The sequence below is a fragment of the Mercenaria mercenaria genome, chromosome 11, assembly GCF_021730395.1.
Source record: "Mercenaria mercenaria strain notata chromosome 11, MADL_Memer_1, whole genome shotgun sequence".
NCBI lineage: Eukaryota > Metazoa > Mollusca > Bivalvia > Venerida > Veneridae > Mercenaria > Mercenaria mercenaria.
This window is the reverse complement of record NC_069371.1, coordinates 6,521,836-6,542,814: the sequence shown is the minus strand read 5'-3', so window position 1 is coordinate 6,542,814 and position 20,979 is coordinate 6,521,836. Positions and strand designations below refer to the sequence as shown.

Genomic DNA, 20,979 nt, shown 5'->3' with positions numbered 1-20,979 from the left:
CCTTTTAGAAGGGGTGGTATATACACACTCATTTCACTTTTAAGGACACCTGGCCTTTGTTCATGGTGAGCAATTAGTTTAGGTGGATGACCCGGCGTCCGTCATTCATCGTCCTCCGTCAAAGTGTTGACTTCAACATCTCCTCTGAAACAGTTTGATGGAAGTTGATGAAACTTGGCCTGGATACTCTTGGATGGTCTTCTACAAAAGTCGTTCAAAGAATTTTATTCCATGAAGTATTCTGGTTGCCAATGGAAGCAAAGGAAACACTTTAAAAATCTTCTTCAACTGCAAGGCCCAGTGGTTAGATATTTGGTATGCAACATTGTCCAGTAGTCTTCTGACAAGTTTGTTCAAATCATGTCCTTGGGGTTAAAATTGGTCCCGCTTGATGGACCCGTCTTGTTTGATCTCACTTGTTATACATAGTCTTTTATTAGCAAAACAACTTTCAACAACATTCACGAGCACGCAGAACATGCATGTAATGTGCTCGAAGGGTCAATTTTGACTGTTTTAAGCTGTTAAATAAGATGCTGTTAAACTCCTTTTTAAGACAAAATATAGGATCAAACTAAAATCGTTGGTGAATCAGTCCTCTGAATTTTACGGATTTAAGGCTTCTGTTTTCTAACCGTGGGACGCCGTGTAAGCGAAATTCGTTTTGTATTAGTAACTGGAATATAATTTACATATACATGTACATGTAAAAGATCTTGGTTAATTGTTACTGCGACCTACTGTAATTTCTTTTTTACATCTGTTTTAATTCCTAATATATATGCGTGTTATGGTAGAAGGTAAAAGTTATAACCCTGTCCAAGGACCTTAATTGTAGTTATTTACGTATTTGCCCCGAAAAAGTATTTTCCCTCATCAGGGTGTTGCTATCAACAGCCGTTGATGGATAATCGGTTAAGAAACCATCTAAAGTCTCACAAATGTCCTCTGAAAACAAAATCTAAATAATCTATTAATCAATCCTCTATTTTGAACAATTCATCGTATATTCAGCCTCCCGAGGTAGTGTATATATAAAATAGAGAAAAGTGGAAACTTCACAGGTCGCTCAACACGACAGAAACGAAAATGTTGCAGGCTCGGTTTAACCACGGTGACGCGTTTTCGTCATTCTCCGTAACTCACCAGGACTGATCGTGTCACAGTGAGAAACATAAAATTTACTCCTTTTCTTGTTTTCTCTGTGAACGAACAAACGGGAATTCAAAATGGTAAGTTCTTTTTTTTATTTTTATGATAATTGTAACTTTTCAGTTTTTCATGTAAATATTTGATAAGCGTAAAGATAAATTCATTTATTAACAGCGTTAAGTGCAGGGGGAATAATCGTTAACGCCCTTAATTACTACAAGAGCGCCGCATTCCTTATTTTCGTTTTTTCGAAATATTTTCATTAAAAGATATTTATATGAGAATGAAGCACGTTTTTAGTAGTAATTAAGCTATTAGAACCATTTTAGCGGAGGAGAACATGAACCTCAGAGTAGGAGTTAACTTGTATATCCGCAGTCTGCATTTAAGCCCGAACCAGCCCCACTCCTATATACTCGCCTTCGTACTGTTTAATAAACAGTACAGGTTATTTTGATAACCACCGTTTATTACTATGTTTTGAATCTGTACAGTAAATAACGATTTTTAACGAACATCTGCGCTATTTGTGTGCAGGTCTAGCTGGGTATGTATATTACTGAGTTGTTTTAACCTCGTATGTTGATCATATAGCAACATTCTTGTGTACCCATGCGATCGGTAATTATATTTTAAAAGTTGATATAAACTGGTTTCGGAGTCTGCTTTTACGTCTTCAGATGAATCATTCTAGATAAAATCTTTTCACGTTGAAATTTTAACCTCGGCTATATTTCTTCTTTCTTTCTCCAACTTAAAGGCTCACAATGCGTTTGTTTAAAATGTGGCTGCCACATTTTCGGTTATGAACATAAAATACATTAATTTCTTGTTAAATCCTATTTCTGATAATTACTTTCTTTGAAATTTGTCAAAGGTTTGAATATTGCTGAATATACTAGAATGTTTAATTGAATCTATTGTTTTAAATTATCTCTTATCTCCCTTTATGGCTCTAATTTGTAGCAGTTCATGCGCAATATTAAAAATAGTGCTTTTCTAACCATATAAGTATGCATAACATCTATTTGAATAGCTGTTTTATCTAATTGAAGATAAAACTTTAAAGAATTATAGTCCTTTAAGTTAGTGCTACTAGGTAAGCATATACAATGTAAATGATAAAGCGGAAACATATGTCACCATCCATGTCACATTCATATGCTTGCCCGTAATTATAGAAATAAATGTATCTTAAGCTGTTGTACTCACCGGTCATGTACAGTAGATGCACGATTCCACGTTCTCTGCCCTCCTGTTTTGTTTGTGCAAAGCGCTCATTGATTGTAATGGTAATCCTTCATCTTACAGCGTGAATGTATCAGCATACATGTTGGTCAAGCCGGGGTCCAGATTGGCAATGCATGCTGGGAGCTATACTGCCTGGAACACGGGATCCAGCCCGACGGACAGATGCCGACGGACACATCTATTGGCAAATGTGATGATTCCTTCAACACGTTCTTCAGTGAAACTGGCTCGGGAAAGCACGTGCCAAGAGCCGTTTTTATGGACCTGGAGCCGACAGTCATTGGTGAGATACATAAGTCATTTCATATAATGTAATTACATGTCACGAAATTTGTGTTTCATTCCATAGCACATAAATTACATTGGTAATAATTAAAAGTTTGTGCGACAATTAACTTATAATGATAGCGCGGAACATGCAAGCTCTAAATTATGTAGAACGGACGAGTTCCCGGTTAAAATACCAGCATAACTTCCGAACAACAAAAATGTTTATTTTGGTTAAGTTTAGCATTTTCCGAGTTCGAAAAGAATATTCAACAATTGCGTTTAAAATAACAGCAAAACACTGGTTTTTCTTCTTCAGATGAGGTTCGAACTGGTACGTACAGACAGCTGTTTCATCCTGAACAGCTTATCTCTGGAAAAGAGGACGCTGCCAACAACTATGCTCGTGGACATTACACCGTTGGCAAGGAACATATCGACAGTGTCCTTGATCGTCTTCGGAAGTTGGCAGACTGCTGTAGTGGTCTTCAGGGATTTCTAATCTTCCATAGTTTTGGTGGGGGCACCGGGTCGGGATTTTCTTCTTTATTAATGGAGAGATTAAGCGTAGACTATGGTAAAAAATCCAAGCTGGAGTTTGCCGTTTATCCGGCTCCTCAAGTCGCGACAGCCGTCGTTGAACCGTACAACGCCATTTTGACGACGCATACCACTTTGGAGCACTCCGACTGCGCATTTATGGTGGACAACGAGGCTATTTACGACATTTGTAGGCGTCGCCTGGACATCGAACGCCCAACCTATACCAATCTGAATCGTTTGATTGGTCAGATAGTCTCCTCTATCACCGCCTCGCTCCGCTTCGACGGTGCCCTTAATGTAGATCTGACAGAGTTCCAGACCAACTTGGTCCCATACCCACGTATCCACTTCCCACTTGCTACCTATGCGCCAGTCATCTCTGCTGAAAAGGCTTACCATGAACAACTCTCTGTTGCCGAAATCACCAACGCTTGTTTTGAGCCTGCCAACCAGCTCGTCAAGTGTGATCCACGGCACGGGAAGTATATGGCTTGTTGTCTCCTTTTCCGTGGTGATGTGGTACCCAAAGACGTCAACGACGCCATTGCTTCCATCAAGACAAAGAGAACCATCCAGTTTGTAGACTGGTGCCCAACTGGATTCAAGGTTGGTATTAACTACCAGCCACCCACTGTGGTTCCCGGCGGAGATTTGGCAAAGGTCCAGCGTGCCGTCTGCATGCTGAGCAACACGACAGCAATTGCCGAGGCTTGGGCTCGTTTGGATCACAAGTTCGATCTGATGTACGCAAAGAGAGCGTTCGTCCATTGGTACGTTGGTGAAGGTATGGAAGAGGGCGAATTCTCTGAGGCCCGGGAAGATTTGGCTGCCCTTGAGAAGGACTATGAGGAGGTCGGCGTAGATACACATGACGAACCGGAGGAATATTGAATACAGTGTATATCGAAAATAAAGCTGCGCTTTCAATAAACATAGCAGGATGAACATTTAAGTTGATTTCTTAAAATTACAAAACCAGGAGTGAAAATGAACTTTAATAATCATATCTACAGTGTAAATAACAAAAGTATGACAAAATGATTTAAAAGTTTTAAAAGGTTTTCATTTATAATAGGTGACGTTACATTCTTACCTGTGAGCTCTAATTATGTATTCATTTTTTCTTATACTTAACTTTGTTATCTAATATATTATACCGTCTATATATATCTTACAGTTTAATTTTTTCGTCGGAGGCAATGAGGCGTGGGTGTCCTGTTTTTTTTTATATTTTTTTGTCGAACAGAACTTACGAACTTTTGTTGTATTATTGTGTTTTACATTTGTACACATGAGGCAGTATGAAAGCATCGAATACTAATATGGCTATAGAGGAGGTCCAGATATTTATTACCACATGTGCGAACACTATGGACATTATGGTTAACAAGTTGTCCCTTCGGGTGGTTGTCAGAATAATTTGTATATTTAATATATTGATAACGTAACACATAAGCACAGATAGTGCTTGACTCCCTTTTTATGTTGCCATTGCTATATTTTTTGTTGAATTGCTGTTATTAATAGAATTCGGGTCATTTATGGTTGATTTGGGTTCATTATATGGATAGCTGGGTCCCAGCTTCGCACATTATGTCATATACAAAAGTTAAAGGGAACCAGATATTTGATAGAGCAAGTACTCGTTGTGAAACGTTATGTTTAAATTTGGACCAATCAGAAACAAGTTCTAAAAATAGCACGTCTGCTGGGGTATAAATAGGTAGATTGATGACAGAGAGTTCATTCGGTATCCAGCGGTTGAAGAAGACACATCGAGGATTCAACTAATAATTTATCCCAGTACCTTGAGAAGGAGACTATTGCAGTTACCCTGTCAGGGCGGATAAATTATTAAAAAGAAGTCTTTGGAAGTTCTTAGACTAAAGAAGAGCAGCAGAATTTCGATAAGGTTTCGAGCTATAGGGCCAGCGCATAGGAGTTTTACCTTAAGGGTATTTGAATGCTATAGACGATAGCATATATAGGCTGAGCATCGGGAAGCTGAGACAGAGACCCAGAGTTTGGTAACCTACTGAGATAGTAGGAGAGTTCCAGCTTATAGAAGGTTCAGCATTATTGGCGAAGTACAGACAAGGCATCTATATGGTAGTTGAATGCTACATATGATAGCATAAAAGCGCTGAGCATCCAGGAGTCAGGGCAATCTTATAGGGTTTGAGAGGACAGAGGCCGAGCATCTATGCGATAGGACTCGTATGTTGTTGATTCAAAGACATTGTCTGACGGGAACTTCAACAAAAAGACCAGTCAAGTATAGAGTCTCCAGCCTATAGGAGTTTGAGCTAAATGGAAATTGTTAGTTTGAAATATTTATTGATTTGCCTGATCCCTGAAATTGTCTAGCTCATAATTAAAATCATTTACGAATCATTGGTACACGAATCATTTAGGCAAGGTAGCCAGAGGAAAATTCTATATCTGAGATTTTTGGTCTCACCAGCTTTACGTTATAACAAAGGACATTCTACATCGTTTGTCAGCTAGTCTAAGACATAGTCACCTTAGTGATTGGACCCAAACCATTGTTCAAGATACTAAAGGCGTAGGCACTTCCCTGGGTCATATAACTAGTATCCAGACAGTGGTAACTCAATGTATACAGAGCCTGTTCGCTATCATTAAAGGGGTAAACAGGTAAATAATAGGTCTCCAGGATAGTAGACAGGCGTTGGCCTATCGTTTGGTCACTCCAGGTTCTTCGTTGGTCCAACGCTAACGCCCTCTTGCGCATCTGTAATCTGAACCGTGATAAATCAGGCGACAAACCACTCGAGGGCACTTATTATTTCCTTAACACATCTTCGCTCTGTTACATTTAAGAAATAATTTATAGCAAAGCGATGCTTTATCACTATTTATTCACGATGGGCGGTTATACGCCGGACGTAATAATTTCACGAGGGCGCAGCCCGAGTGAATTATTTCGAACGACGTATAACCGCACGAGTGTATAAGTAGTGTTAAAGCATCGTTTTGCTATAAATTATTTCGATTCTAATATGATTTTTATTGTAAAAATTAGATCAAATATGACAGAACTGTTTCTTCGCGCATGCATGGCGCCAACTGTTAGGTCGTCACGCTCTTTGTTTATGCACTCAAGGACCAGAAGTGGTAATACAACTTGCGGAAGAGTTCAGTTTGGGCGCAAAAGATTGCGAATTATTCTGCAAAGCGAATCACCAACTTAATATATGTGTAAATTAATCAAGACGGTTGTTCAATGTGACATCTCGTTTTAAACATGCTAGTAAGTAAAACATTTGACCAAATTTAAAGCGCTATTTCTTGATGTATACATGGCGCTAAACATCATGTCGACCAAATATCAATAATCAAGGAGAAGTGCTTTAAAACAATCAATAATCAAGGAAGAGAAAACTCGATATTTCTCATCATAAGCTGGCCTGGAAGTCAAACCGACGAAAGTCCTCGGTGCAGTTACAAGATAAGTCAAGGGCTGAGTGCGCAACTTTTGTGTTCTTTTCTTTAATTTAAATAGTCTCGCACTCAGTCCTCGAAGTGCCTTTGCAAAGCTCAACTCAATCAGCTTAAGTCAACAGAAACGGCACTACAAACTGAGACATTCTGCTTATGAACCAATGACAAAGTATATAAAAAACACGCACAATGAGGACATGAAGTCTTTAACAGACTAAAGTACGAATTGACTAAACAGAAAGACTTATTAAAAACATGTGTTAATAATATCAAAGTACGTATAAAGAAATTCGAGTCTGTTATTGTGGAAGAGGTTAAGTTATGTAAACAATCTTTCCAGGCTAATAGTGACTCAACTGAACAAACACAAGATAACTTGCTCAGAATACTTTTACTTTTGAACATTTAAAAATGTTGAGAGCAATGGTATTGTGTATCAGGACCATCTACAGAATGCAGAATCCGATACCAACTTAAACACTACTAGTGCCTAAATGTAAATGATACAACTCCATATACTGGTGATTTGAATTCTGCATCTGGGGATGGTATCGTAAAAGATGACCTAATAGAAGAACTAATTAACAAGTTAAGCAATACATGTTAAACGGCTAACAGCATTCCGTACTAGAAACTGAACCGTGCAATGTTGGTGAACGAATTAACACATAACATGAAAATAGACATTTCCCATGGTTATATCCCCATCCCGACACGTATCACTGAAAGGTTTTCAAATAAGCAAAAGTGGAGCGTTTCATAATCTTTCAAAGCATGCGCAGGAAGAACATGCTACTGATTTCCAGTTTGCAGTTTACAGTTTGCCAAGTATAAGCCACATGCTGCCTATACAAATGTACACGCAGAGTTCGAGCGATCCGAGGTAGAACAATATCCATTATATAGAGATTTTTCCGGGACCGGACAAGGAGTTCGAGCGAAGGGAAGTATTCGAGCGATCCCAGTTCGAGCGAGAATGCTCACTTAGTATCAAATACAGGTCTTCATCATGTTATTCAATCTGACGTGGTACAGACTCGTACTTCTCATTTCGAACAGTATGCAACTGATAACATAACGTCTGAAGAGGTTGATGACTTCTTACGAACACGCCACATCGAAATTTTGAAGTTTTGTATGTCGTTTTCACACGCATGCCCAAGAGACAAAACTACACTAACAACTCGAGATAACAAAACATAGAATCCGACAAAACGAACCATTTCATTTCTAGCTAGCGCGCACGGTTAACAAATTTTTTGTTTTGGCGCGTTGACGTACACGCCAAGACGAAATGAAATGTTTCGTTGTGTGCGCCATTAACAGATTTCGATGAAATAAAATGCTTCATTGTCTTGCGTTAGCGCGCGGGCCAGGACGACACAACGAAATGTGCTACTTATCTGCGCGTATACCAACGCAACATAATGTACCATTTTATTTCGTCTTGGAGCCCGCGCCAACACGCAAATGTAAAATTTTTGTTAATGTAAATCAGGTGTTTCGTTATGTCGTCTTCTATGTTTCGTTTTGTCGCGTTGATGCGCGCTGTTACAACGCACTGAGCCATTTGCGGCAATAAGCCATACGTTCTATTGGATACGGACCGGTCCAAAACTCCTTTAAGGTTCATCTTGGGCTTTATAGACCGCATCTCGTGGCATATAAGGGGCATTTTCCAGCACATAAACCACAAGATGCGGTATGCGCTGAAACAGTTTTGAACCTTGCATTTTATCCCACTGTGGTAAAACCTACCAGAGATATAGGTAAGGGCAGATTACTCGGAAGCACAGAGCACTACAAACAAAGCCTCAGAGACACGCATCTGCAAAGTAGGCCCACAACAAAAAGACGCTGTAACGGAAAAATATTACACACCAGTTTTTCAAAAATCCAAGAAGTACATTTTAATTTAATGCAAAATATAGATAGAGGGGATGAAGGGGTAAGGGTAGAAAGGGGTGGGGTGGGGGTGGGGGAGGGGGAGGGGGTTGAAGGGGAAAGTAGAACAAGGATGAATATACAAAGGGAATGCTACTTCCTTAACCAGAGTTACACTACAACGTAAACCACAGTAGCGCAGACAGACAAACACACACACACTTAGCACCACCTGCTGAGGCTAACTCGTTGGCATCCTTTAGGAGTGGGTTGTCCAACCTAACCTTGACTGTGACTTTGTCTCTACTTAATCTAAAGGTGGTTAATCAGATTTTGGTCAAGAAATGGGTTTGTTTTGGTCATTTGCCCATATTTGTGTTCACTAAGATATGCTTTCTCTGGAAGATATTTCTTTCTATCTTGGTTCAGCCAATTTAGAAGTATAAATTTGATAAACATACTTTGCTTAACGAATCACATGAATATACGAGCTATTGCATTATACTTGTCAAATATTTGCATTTAACTGAATTCATTTGTAAAATTATCATGACCTCCATTTGTTTATCTTGGTTGCACAAACAAGCATTTGAAAGCTACATGCTGTTTAAACTTACCTATAGATTCAGTTTGTTGAAACATCCTATTATTTACCAATGCACGTGTAAGGCTAGACAGTATAATGAATATAGAAAAAAATATATCAATTATACTGAAATCAGTAGAAATAGTCTTTCATATTAAAGGGAGTAATTACATAATTTCATAATGAAATAATAAAATACAATTTTTCTATCTAGGGTCTAATTCGATATAACGAAAATGGTCTGCTTTTAAGATACTGTCTTATCAAGTAATTACAAAATTCCAGTACAAGTAATAAAATAAACTAATTTGTATGTAATGGATCTTTTTGTTTACTAAATTTATCTTTAACAAAATATATTAAAAATGAAAATTTACAGTTGTTCAAATGTGAATGAAAACCTTTAAAAGCAATCTAAAGAAAACTTGTCATAATGATAGGAACTGAAGACCGCATGAACTGTAACTCTTGATTTCCTTTTCAATTATCTTTCTTTTTGTACTTCTTTTTCTGTTTTTTTTTTTTTTTTTTTTTTTTTGTCAGTAACTTCAAATGCTGAAAGAGTTTCACAACAACCGATGACAATGAGGGAAAGATACTAGCACAATAACCAATAACCACAACAACCGATGGCAATGAGGGGAAGAGACAAGCACAATAACCACAACAACCGATGGCAATGAGGGGAAGAGACTAGCACAATAACCACAACAGCCGATGGCAATGAGGGGAAGAGACTAGCACAATAACCACAACAGCCGATGGCAATGAGGGGAAGAGACTAGCACAATAACCACAACAGCCGATGGCAATGAGGGGAAGAGACTAGCACAATAACCACAACAGCCGATGGCAATGAGGGGAAGAGACTAGCACAATAACCACAACAGCCGATGGCAATGAGGGGAAGAGACTAGCACAATAACCACAACAGCCGATGGCAATGAGGTGAAGAGACTAGCACAATGACCACAACAACCGATGGCAATGAGAAGAAAGACTAGCACAAAAACCACAATGCTGCTTTGAACAATTTTAATTACCTCTCTTCTTATACTTCAAATTTCCTTTGCAGCTACTGCAAGGAATCAAATAGTGTACTTGTAGATGGAAATGAGTGGAAAAAAACTTTAAATATCTGATTTACATTTCTTTAAAAAAAAACACGACAGGCGTTGCAGCCGTCTCTCGTAGGAATGATTATAGTAAAAAGCTAATCTTAGCGCTTCCAAGCCAGTTTGATAATGGTGAGCAGAAATAATCTCTCATTTACCCAGTTAAAACTCAGTTCATGATTTACGCAGGTCAACTCCTCTATACCACACATTTTTGTAGCAGTTTAAGGAAGATATGCACATTCGGATCATTCTTTTTTACAATTTTATTAAACCCTGATATTTTAAAACTTCAGTATTTACTTAGAAAATCCGACAAATAAAAATATAGTGTCGTGTATTTGATTTTTTTTTGCTAAGGTTGGCCCTCACACAAGTTTTCATAATGGGCGCCTATGGAAAAATTTTAATAACACTTTTGCTAATAAAAGTTTTTCATATAAAGCCGATTTTAATGAAACTTCTGGTCTATGATATTGTGAAATAATATGTGTATGTCTGTTTGTTTGTTTGAGATAATTATATGCCCATGATTATGAGCTCCGTACATTACACGCTTATTTCTAGACATGGTTTGTAAGTTTTAATCATGTCAAACGTTTTAATATCATGTTTTATTTTTAGAAAAGTTAGTGACATTGCCGTTTTAATAAAATTACTCACGGGTTACCATCAGTTCATAAAACGCTCTTCATTTCAGGCTTTATTCTACTTACATCCAGTTTATCAAGTGTAGATCTACTTTGAATGATTTTTTTTTTTTGCATTTTACCCTATTTTAGCTTTCATTTTTTCCAGGGCCCGAAACAGGGTTACCCCATTTAGTTTCTTTTTATTTCAGTCTCATCCATGTACATTCGTGAAACATATAACTTAAAATATATCTATCACTAAAACATGCATTTTGCCATTCTTTAAGAATTATAAGAAGCTATGCACATTATAATACACAACCATTTACATTAGCTAAAGTATATATAAACAAGAAATATCATTAAAAATGATGGTCGGCGAATTGTAATAAGGAAAGAAGTTTATGAATTTTTCATCTAACATTCATCTTTCATCTAACATTTTTCAAATTGCAAAACTAAATACCGCACTTTAACAATTTAAATGGTTTTCTTTTAATTTTTCGCAAAGGTTTCGTAGGGTTGCAATTTTGTTTCGTTTATCCTTGGACGAATAATTACACCAGTAGTTTGATGAAGATTCATGAAGCGGTTCATGAGAAGAGGTCATTAAACGTGTTTATATTTTTTGCTAAATTGGTCCCTTTCCTCATTTGTAACAAAATAGCAGGAGACCTTACGATATTGTTACACATCGAGTTTGATAAAAATCCATTACATTTTAGTGGTTAATGCGAAGTAAGGCATATCTACTTTTAGCTATAGTGGTCCCTAATAGGGCCCAAGTTCCTATATAAATAAATTTGGAAGAGGACCTTATAATGATGCTCCAGACCAAGTATGACAAAGATCCACCAAGCTGTTCATGAGACGCTGTATAAAGGCATTTCTAGTTTTAGCTCTAGCAGCCCCTAAAAGGGGTTAAATGTCCCAGCTGAACAAAGTTGGCTGCGGGCCAAATAAAGATGCTACAAATCAAGTTTGATTAGAATACATGAGAAAAAATCAATTAAAGGATTTTTTATTTATTATTTTTATTTATTTCTAAAATAGGTCAACTGATCCCGCCTTAACAAATGCATATTCGCTATTCATGAATCTTTGGACAATGACGTCACACCTATAAAAAAGTGAAGGTCAAGCAAAAATACAATTGTAATTATTTCAATATTTCTGTTTCATAAGCAAAGTTTGACCGTAGTCATATCCCATAGATAAACTTATGCAGCGTACCTTCATTTCAGAGTAATGAGATTCAGTCATTATATAGCATATATATAATAAAACAGATTCCAACTGAGTTCAATATTTGCATACCATATTAAAGAAAAATATTCATATATAATAAATCAGTTAAATAATTTATAACAAATATATCAAAGCAAACAAATACTCATTTTAATATGCAATCTGAATAAGTCACAAAAGCAAGAAACCTTTTCATATACAGACGACAATTGTAACAAGGAAAATCTTTTAAAAGCACTTCTCTACATAAAAGACTCTTATCACAGCCTTATTCATGTGATACGCAGACCGTATTCAGCTCTTTCTTTAATTTGATATATGTTGGTATTTGAACAGGTTTTTATCATATTTATGAAACTTACTTATCATTTTGAGATATATCAATATTCTTGCTAAATATACTAAGCCAAAGTTAGCTTTAAAACTGTGAACAGCGTCGTTTAGGATAAACGCTTTGTCTACATTTCACTCAGCGTAGCAGAATCAACAGAGTGAAAGAAATTGACACTCTCGTCCAATCAGGCAGAGTGTTTCATAAATCTTCCATTTTGATAAATTATCTATAATGCGTTATCAAATAGTTTGATTTGCAAACTGAAGTCACGTGGCATAGGTAACGAAAACGAATTTAGACGGCGTCGCCGAAAAATACATGTCCATCAATCATACATGTTATAAACATGACATAAACAAAAAAGTGCACAAAAAGTAGTATGTCCACCAATCAGACACATTCTATCAAATATGGCTTTTAGTCTAGGGAGTGCAACACATTAACCCAGCAGTAAATGTATTTATGTTATTGTATACATATAGCGTGACTCTTACCCCTATCCCACCCCACCCCAAACGTCCTCAAACAAGAAAGGTGCAGATTTACATGATAAATATAGTAATTAGTCTACCATACACTATCTTATTTTTTTTCAAAGTCATCGAATTATGGACAGTCAATATATTGCAGCAAGTAAGCAAAAAATTCTAGTGTTCATGAGTTTTGTTTGCTAAATGTGTGTAATATTTTATATATACGTTATTTATTTCATAAGATATCCACAACCACAATACTGTTTAGGTACAAATGTATATAGAGGTCAACCCCATGTTAAAGAGATCAAGGGAAAAGAAACAACTGCTTGTTCCATTGCTGAGTAAATTAACCTCGAATAAAGATATCACCTCCAAATAGATCAAGAAAATGCATTTATTTCATTTAAAGATCGTCACATGTGTCAACGAGTAAGTGGCTTAATTCTGGTGATCTTACATGAAAAAAAAACCCAGATTTTTTCTTATTATCTTCCAGTCTTTAAACGTGTTCGTATCGACGAGTTTTCAACATTTTTCCCAACGTGTAACCAGAATGTAATAAAAAATCAGGATTACAAGATGCTTTTGTAACAGTAGTTGATTAAATTACATGTACATGTAATCAGAGTTTCCATGACTACGTATTATTTTTGATCACTTGAAAAATGTAGTCAATCACAGCCAATTATAATATCAAACAATAACGATTACTACATCTCAGTACGATCTGTCGCCGACTAGTATGCAAATTGACAACACGTCTGGGTGCAAGAAACTAAGACTAGGACAAGTCACAAGACTAGTCACGGCTGGTCACGACTAGTTACGATTGGTGTGCACAGCCGTGCGTCTTCTAGACGACCAACCACAACAACGTAAAACACTCACGACTTGTGTAACAATAATCGAATGACCTCGTTGAGACGCGCATCTCTACCAAATGAATCAAGATTTCTCCGTGCGCGACAAAGTACAGGCCCAGGCACGCATGTCCTTTGACATCCAGGACCTTGACCTTTGAGATAGGGACAACATATTGTTACTATACAGTACGGCAAACATTTCTGCCAATCATTTAAAGTTCAACGCACTAACGTAAAACATATATAGAACAGTATTTGATGGTTATATTTAGCTCACTGCAAGCTGACTTGACAAAAACTGTGCATAAAACCGTGCAAATTGGCTTTGGAATCAAACTGTTGCTTATCAAAGACATAATGATTATTTTATCACCTCTATGAGTGTGGCTCGAGTTTATGGAGAAGTCATCCAGTTGCGGAAGGCTAGTACATGTACGTTCGTGCCTGAAATAACATTTCTTTAACCATTTAAAATTTTGAAAGTCGCAATATGACATAATGTTGTTACAAATACACATAACTTCATTGTTAACTTTGCTTTGTCTGTTCATTCTCTCGGAAGACACAATTAAAAGTGATTAAGCTTACATGGGTATTCACGTTTACCTCCAGCTTATCTCAACTGCATGACTCACCCGGGAATCCAACGGTTATAATAGGTATTCCTCCCAAATCAGTTTAAACAAAGAAGAAAATCCCAAGCCGACGACACGGCTAAACTTAAACACAAACACGAGAAAATCCCCTGATAACTACGTACCTTATCATTTTCGAAAAATAAACCAGATATTTAGATAAACACCAGGGTTAATGGATCAAAATTATAAAGTTGTACCATTTTGTTAATATTGATGATGATGGTGATTATTATCACAATGGAACCAACAAAAATGTGGATAGTTCGATAGTGTAATTCTTATTTTTCATTATTCTTATTAAAGTTTGTCGTGAAAGGTTGATCTATGCTATCAACAGAGAATATAATTGATAAAGTTACACACCTACAGATGCACACATTTCCTGGAAAGTTTACAAATTATTGTGATACCTACCTAGCTATCTCTTGGCAGAAATACTAGTATGCCACTATAAATATGCCACCATACAGATGTATACGAAGTACTTTCGTTTTCTAGTTTTAGCATACAGAATAATTGAGTGAGTATTAATCAAAGTGAAGTGTGTGGAGCAAGAAGACAGACTACGTCTACTGCGTAATTCACCTGGAAATAACTGATATCAAATAGAAAGGATTCGACCGGTATTTTTTATTCATAAAAAAACAGTATAAATAATGATATGTGTTTGGTATTTTAGCTCATCTGTGACGTAGTGACAAGGTGAGCTTTTGTGATCGCCCTTCGTCCGTCGGTCGTCCGTCAGTCGTCCGCTCACAATTTCTTGTGAATACGATAGAAACCACATCTTGCAATCAATTTTAATCAAACTTGTACACAACTTGTATTGGCATAATATCTCGGTTCCTTTCGAAAACTGGCCAGATCCCATTATGGGTTCCAAGAGTTATGGCTCCTTAAAGGGCCAAAATTTGCTATTTTGACTTTTGCAGCCCTAAATAGACTTCATTTATGGTTTGATTTAGTACAAACTAGCAAAATATCTTTAACAACAATAGATCTTGGATTCCATGATGAATCCATCAGATCAAATCCTAGGTTCCGGAGTTACGGCCCCTGATTGACCCATTAAAGAGCCAAAACCTGTTAATTTTTACCTTGTGAACAAGATAGAAGTGACATTTTACATTTGATTTTAACCACACTTACACACAACTTAAGTCACAATAAGATCTCGTTTGCTTTCAAAAACCAGCTAGATATCTTCATATGTGCTAGAGTTACTGCCCCTGAAAGGGGCAAAATTTTCTATTTAGGCCCTTTCAGCCTTATGGAGGTTTCATGTATGCTTTGATTTGATACAAGCTTGCATAGAATGTTTATCTTGATGATCTCTATGCCAAAATCGAGACTGGGTCAAGTGGGGTAAAAAACTAGGTCACCAGGTCAAATCAAAGGAAAAGATATTTGACACCCTAGAGGCCACATTTATGACTCTATCTTCATGAAACTTGGTCAGAATGATTATCTTTATGATTCCTAGGCCAAGTTGGAAACTGGGTTATATAGAATCAAAAACTAGGTCAACCGCTCAAATCAAAGGAAACGCTTGTTAACACTCTTGAAGCCACATTTATGACCCTATCTTCATGAAACTTGGTCAGAATGTTTATCTTGATGATCTCTAGGTCAAAATCGAAACTGGGTTATGTGGGATTAAATACTAAGTCACCCGCTCAAATCAAAGGAAAAACTTGTTAACACTCCAGAGGCCATATTTATGACCCTATCTTCATGAAACTTAGTAAGAATGTTTATCTTGATAATACCCAGCCAAGTTTGAAACTGGGTCATGTGGGGTCAAAAACTAGGTCACCACTCACATAAAAGGAAAAGCTTGTTAACACTGTAGAGGCCACATTTATGACCCTATCTCCATGAAATTGGATCAGAATGTTTATCTTGATGATTCCAAGGCCAAGTTTCACAGGTGAGCGATATAGGGTCACCATGACCCTCTTGTTTTATGTTGGTGTTTGTTTACAGAACTCTGTTATTCAGTTCAGTTATTGTGATATACGTTTTGATGCGTTTACTAAATACGCATTGGTTTTCATATACAGGTACATGCATTTACAATGTCGTACGAAATAGCGATTACCTCCCTTGGTAAGACTTAACAGTAAGAAAAAATCACTGCACGGGAGACTGATAAAGTAGCTATGATAAAGTACTAGCTACTTACAGCTTTGTATTGGTTGCAATTTTACCAATTCTAATTATTTCTCATGTCGTAAATAGCACTTGAGCGTCTCGAATGCATTATTTTAGGCAAAGTTCGACGGACTTCACGAATATGGCGTCTGGAGACAAGAAGGTGTCAACATATGTTTTCCTACATCTAAACACTACATGTTTACCGGATGACGATGAATGTCAAATCACGGAGATCTGTATGTTCGCTTCACGCAGAAACACTCTTGAACAATCCGGTGGACATACCGAAATTCCTCCTCTGCCTCGAGTTACCAATAAACTTGTATTATGCTTAAAGCCTGATGCAGATATTCAAGAAGATGCAACTGATGTGTCAGGTTAGTTTACATAAACGTTCCATTTTGTTTTAATTTATTGACCCCCTATGAGCCCCTATACCCTTTGACACACGTAATATATTCAAACGTAATAATGACCCTTCGCACTTTCACCTATTTATTGTCAAGTTGATAGTTGCCATCATTGTGTGACTAGTGCCTGGCTCAGCTATATCGAATAAAAACGGTTCAGTCTCCGAATCAAACAGTTCGAGTTTGAAATATATCATTTTGCTAGACAATGCAGATGGTAAAATTTAACAGGTTCTGACAGAGATTTCAACTATGATAAAATTTGTATGTTTGTTTGGGTTTAACGCCTATTTTCAACAGTATTTCGGCGGACAGTTAACCTTACCAGTGTTCCTGGATTCTGTACCAATACAAACTTGTTCTTCGCAAGTAACTGCCAACTTCCCCCACATGAATCTGAAGTGGAGGACGAATGATGTCAGACACAATGTCTGTTATCAAATCGTCACAGAGAACATACGCCTAGCCCGAGGATCTTACTCACGACTCCGTGATCCGTTGATCTGCGCTCTCCCTATTGAGCTAAACGGGCGGGCTGCTATTGTTGTTATGATTTGGCTGTCGGAAAGTATCAAAGGTGTGACAAAAATGGCGTTAGCACCAACTTGCTTACATACAAGACATATAACAATCGAAATAATATATAGGAGACCCATGTTTTAACATATCTCAACAATACACCGCTTGTATAATTCATTCGGGCAACGCCGTCGTGAAATCATTCCGCAGGTGTATAACCGCTTTGGATTACATCGATATGCTAAATATTGTGAATATCGTCTCTAGAAATGTAATTCTTTAATTAATAGATTTGTTACAATGGAAGTCTAATTATTATAATATGTTTTGCAGAACTGACAAATGAGAGTCTATCACACCAGCGTCGGTTCAGTTCACATACTGTGTCTGCCATGCAAGCATTTTTGAAGCATCTCGAGGAACCAGTGTGTTTTATTGCGCATAATGGAAACACATTTGACTTTGCTGTCCTAAAAGCAGAGCTTAATCGAATAGGTCAACCAGCAGTGTTTGTACCCATGTTTTGCGCTGACAGCTTATATGCTGTCAGAGAACTAGATCCGCCTGCCGAAGAAGTGAGTTTCGAATTATTATCCTCCTCATTAAAGAGGAAGTCCGGCGATTCTACGAAAACGAGCCTTAAACGGACGAAAACTGCTCCAGCTACAAGCACGAAACAAACACCAGGGCATACATCCTTGTTAAAGAAGAGCTACTCTTCCCCAGCAGTACCAGAAAGGCAGAAAAGGTCGTATGCTTTAAGAGAGTACTACAAGGACAAGTTTGGAATGTTGCCCAGAAATTCACACACAGCAGAGGGATACTGTAAAGCACTGGTCACCGTAGTTCAAACTACTCCAAAGTTTTGTGAATGGGCCAATAAAAATAAGCAGAAAATGTCAACAATTCAACCTGCGTAATTGAACGAACAAATGTTCAGATGAACAAAGCCATACACCCTGGTCATAATCAATTCCTGAATATACGCTAGCACTGGATTTTCATGAACTAATTTCACCAACACATGTAATACAAACGTAATCAGATTGATTTTTTGTGTATAAATACTAATCATTATAGTCTTTCTTTATAATAGTCATGATAAATAATTGGACCAGAGCTGTAAATTGGCAGGTCACCCATGGCAGGTTAAGTGGGGAAGTATTTAAACAATTGAATTTCTATAGAGATATCCGTAATGTAAAAATTGTTGCTTACTTGTTAAAGGAACAGTAACATGAAAGTCTCTTTCACATAACTATGTTGTGTTTATTTTCATCTTTAAATACATAAGTTGGTCTACTGGGCATGGCACCTGCCCTGGAATTGGAGTTTCAAGTTTCAAGTTCTGTCTTGTTACTGAAGCGTGAACGGTTGGTGAGCTGCCAGCAGCTAGTTACGACGGACGGTCGGAAAATATCCGGACGTTTTGCTCTTTTTTAAAAACAGTTTAATATTGTCCAAAAGTTCTCTTTATTCTTTTTCTAAGTATTTCCCACCTATGTCTGTATACTTTGCCACCTTGTGGGAGCTTTTGTATTCCATCTGCATACCACGAATTAAACCTACTGCTGAGGTACCAATTAAGGGCTGAAATCAAAGCCGCCCTGGTCTCATATTTGTTTTCAGTGAGACTTTTTCAGTTCTGGAAACAAATAAAAGTCGCAAGGGACAAGGTCTGGCTGTACGGAGTGTGGGACAAAAATTGCCACTTGAAAGAGTCGATAAGTTCTACTGTATATAAGACAGTACGAGAGGGGGCATTGTCATGCAAAAGGACATTTTTCTGGACTAGCCTTGGACCCAACGTTTTCAGATTTTTTTTTTTTTTAGTTTTTCAAAATTACTTCTGAATAGTATCTAGCAGTCACATTTTGACCTTTTGGCATGAAATCAGCCACTATTATTCCACGTGAATCCCAAAAAGCAACCACCAAAACCTTGCCAGCAGAGGAAGAAATCTTAAACTTCTTAGGTAGAGAACCAGCTTGTTTCCACTGCAGCTATGACCGAGTTTTTGTTTCAGGTTCAGCATATTCAACCCACATTTCATCTCCAGTAACTATACATTTCATCACTTTTAAAACGCCTCAATGTTCTTTTGCTATGGTCACACTAGTTGTCTTCTGGTCCTCTGTCAGCTGTTTCGGTACCTAGCTAGCACTTACCTTTCTCATACCTAATTTTGCGTGTAAAATCTTTATCAACGCACTGCCAATCTTAAACTGATAAGCTACCTCCTGCAATGCCATTCTGCGATTTTTGTTGACATAAACCTAAGCATTGGCCACTATTGTAGGGGTTTTAGAAAAGCGTTTCTGCAACCTTTGATTTTTCAAGCAGGAATATTATTACAGACCTCTGTTACTCGAATTTCTACAAGTCCATGGTAGCCCTAACACCTACCTTGTTAAAATTTTCAGAACGTCGCGTATACACACTTCTCGTTGAAAATAAACTTACAGATTTTTACTGGCGATTCGCTTGTGTATAATATATGTGTAGGTAGCTGCACGTGAAAAGACAGGACCATGAAACGTCCGGATATTTTCCGACCGTCGTTGCCAATGGCCTTCTTGCTTGGCATTAAAATAGGAATCGGGAAGCAATGTTGTCCAATGTACGTAGGTGTTTCATATGCCAACTTCGCTGGCCCTTTTAGAAGGGGTGATATATACGCACTCATTGCACTTTTAAGGACACCTGGCCTTTGTTCATGGTGAGCTATTAGTTTAGGTGGATGGCCCGGCGTCCGTCATTCATCGTCCTCCGTCAAAATGTTGTCTTCAAAATCTCCTCTGAAACAGTTTGATGGAAGCTGATAAAACTTGGCCTGGATACTCTTGGATGGTCTTCTACCAAATGTTTTTCCACGAATTTTGTTCCATGAAGTATTCTGGTTGCCATGGGAAGCAAAGGAAACATTTTAAAAATCTTCTTCAACTAACATTGGTTAGATATTTGGTATGCTACATTGTCTAGTGGTCTTCTGCCAAGTTTGTTCAAATCATGCCGCTGGAGTCAGAATTTGTCCCGCCCAGGATTTCACTAGTTTTAAAAATATAGTCATTTATTAGGAAACAAAAACAACAACATTCACGTGCATGCTCGTATTTGACTGTTTTAAGCTGTTAAATAAGATGTTGTTAAACTCCTTTTTAAGACAGAATATAGATATCAAACTAAAAAAACGTTGGTGAATCAGGCTTCTGAATTTTATGGATTTAAGGCTACCCTTGCAATCCAGTGATATCTGTTTCCTAACACTGGGATGCTGTGTAAGCGAATTGTATTAGTAACTTGAATATTTACATATACATGTAAATGATTTTTAAAATATCTTTTACTGTAAGTTCTTTTTACATCTGTTTTTTAAAATTCCTAATATGTATGCGTGTTATGGCAGAGAGTAAAAGTTATAACCCTGCCCAAGAACATT

At 37.4% G+C, this 20,979-nt stretch overlaps 2 protein-coding genes across 4 annotated transcripts; both read left to right on the top strand.

Moving 5' to 3' along the window:
* The first annotated feature begins 1,063 nt into the window (after nucleotides 1-1,063).
* LOC128546990 (tubulin alpha-3 chain-like) lies at nucleotides 1,064-4,760 on the top strand. The gene is made up of 3 exons (XM_053518463.1): nucleotides 1,064-1,232; nucleotides 2,464-2,686; nucleotides 2,990-4,760. Exons 1-3 carry the CDS (start codon nucleotides 1,230-1,232, stop codon nucleotides 4,102-4,104), a joined length of 1,341 nt encoding a protein of 446 aa, XP_053374438.1. The 5' UTR covers nucleotides 1,064-1,229; the 3' UTR covers nucleotides 4,105-4,760.
* Nucleotides 4,761-14,570: 9,810 nt separating this feature from the next.
* On the top strand, nucleotides 14,571-18,798 carry LOC128546992 (three-prime repair exonuclease 1-like). Of its 3 annotated transcripts, none has more exons than XM_053518465.1 (3): nucleotides 14,571-14,725; nucleotides 16,726-16,988; nucleotides 17,874-18,798. In XM_053518465.1, the coding sequence occupies exons 2-3, from the start codon at nucleotides 16,751-16,753 to the stop codon at nucleotides 18,458-18,460; spliced, it is 825 nt and encodes a 274-aa protein (XP_053374440.1). In that variant the 5' UTR covers nucleotides 14,571-14,725; nucleotides 16,726-16,750; the 3' UTR covers nucleotides 18,461-18,798. The 3 variants fall into 3 exon arrangements, with proteins under 3 accessions (XP_053374440.1, XP_053374441.1, XP_053374442.1); XM_053518466.1 differs by lacking the exon at nucleotides 14,571-14,725 and adding an exon at nucleotides 14,947-15,077; XM_053518467.1 differs by lacking the exon at nucleotides 14,571-14,725 and adding an exon at nucleotides 14,953-14,974.
* The last annotated feature ends 2,181 nt before the right edge of the window (nucleotides 18,799-20,979 follow it).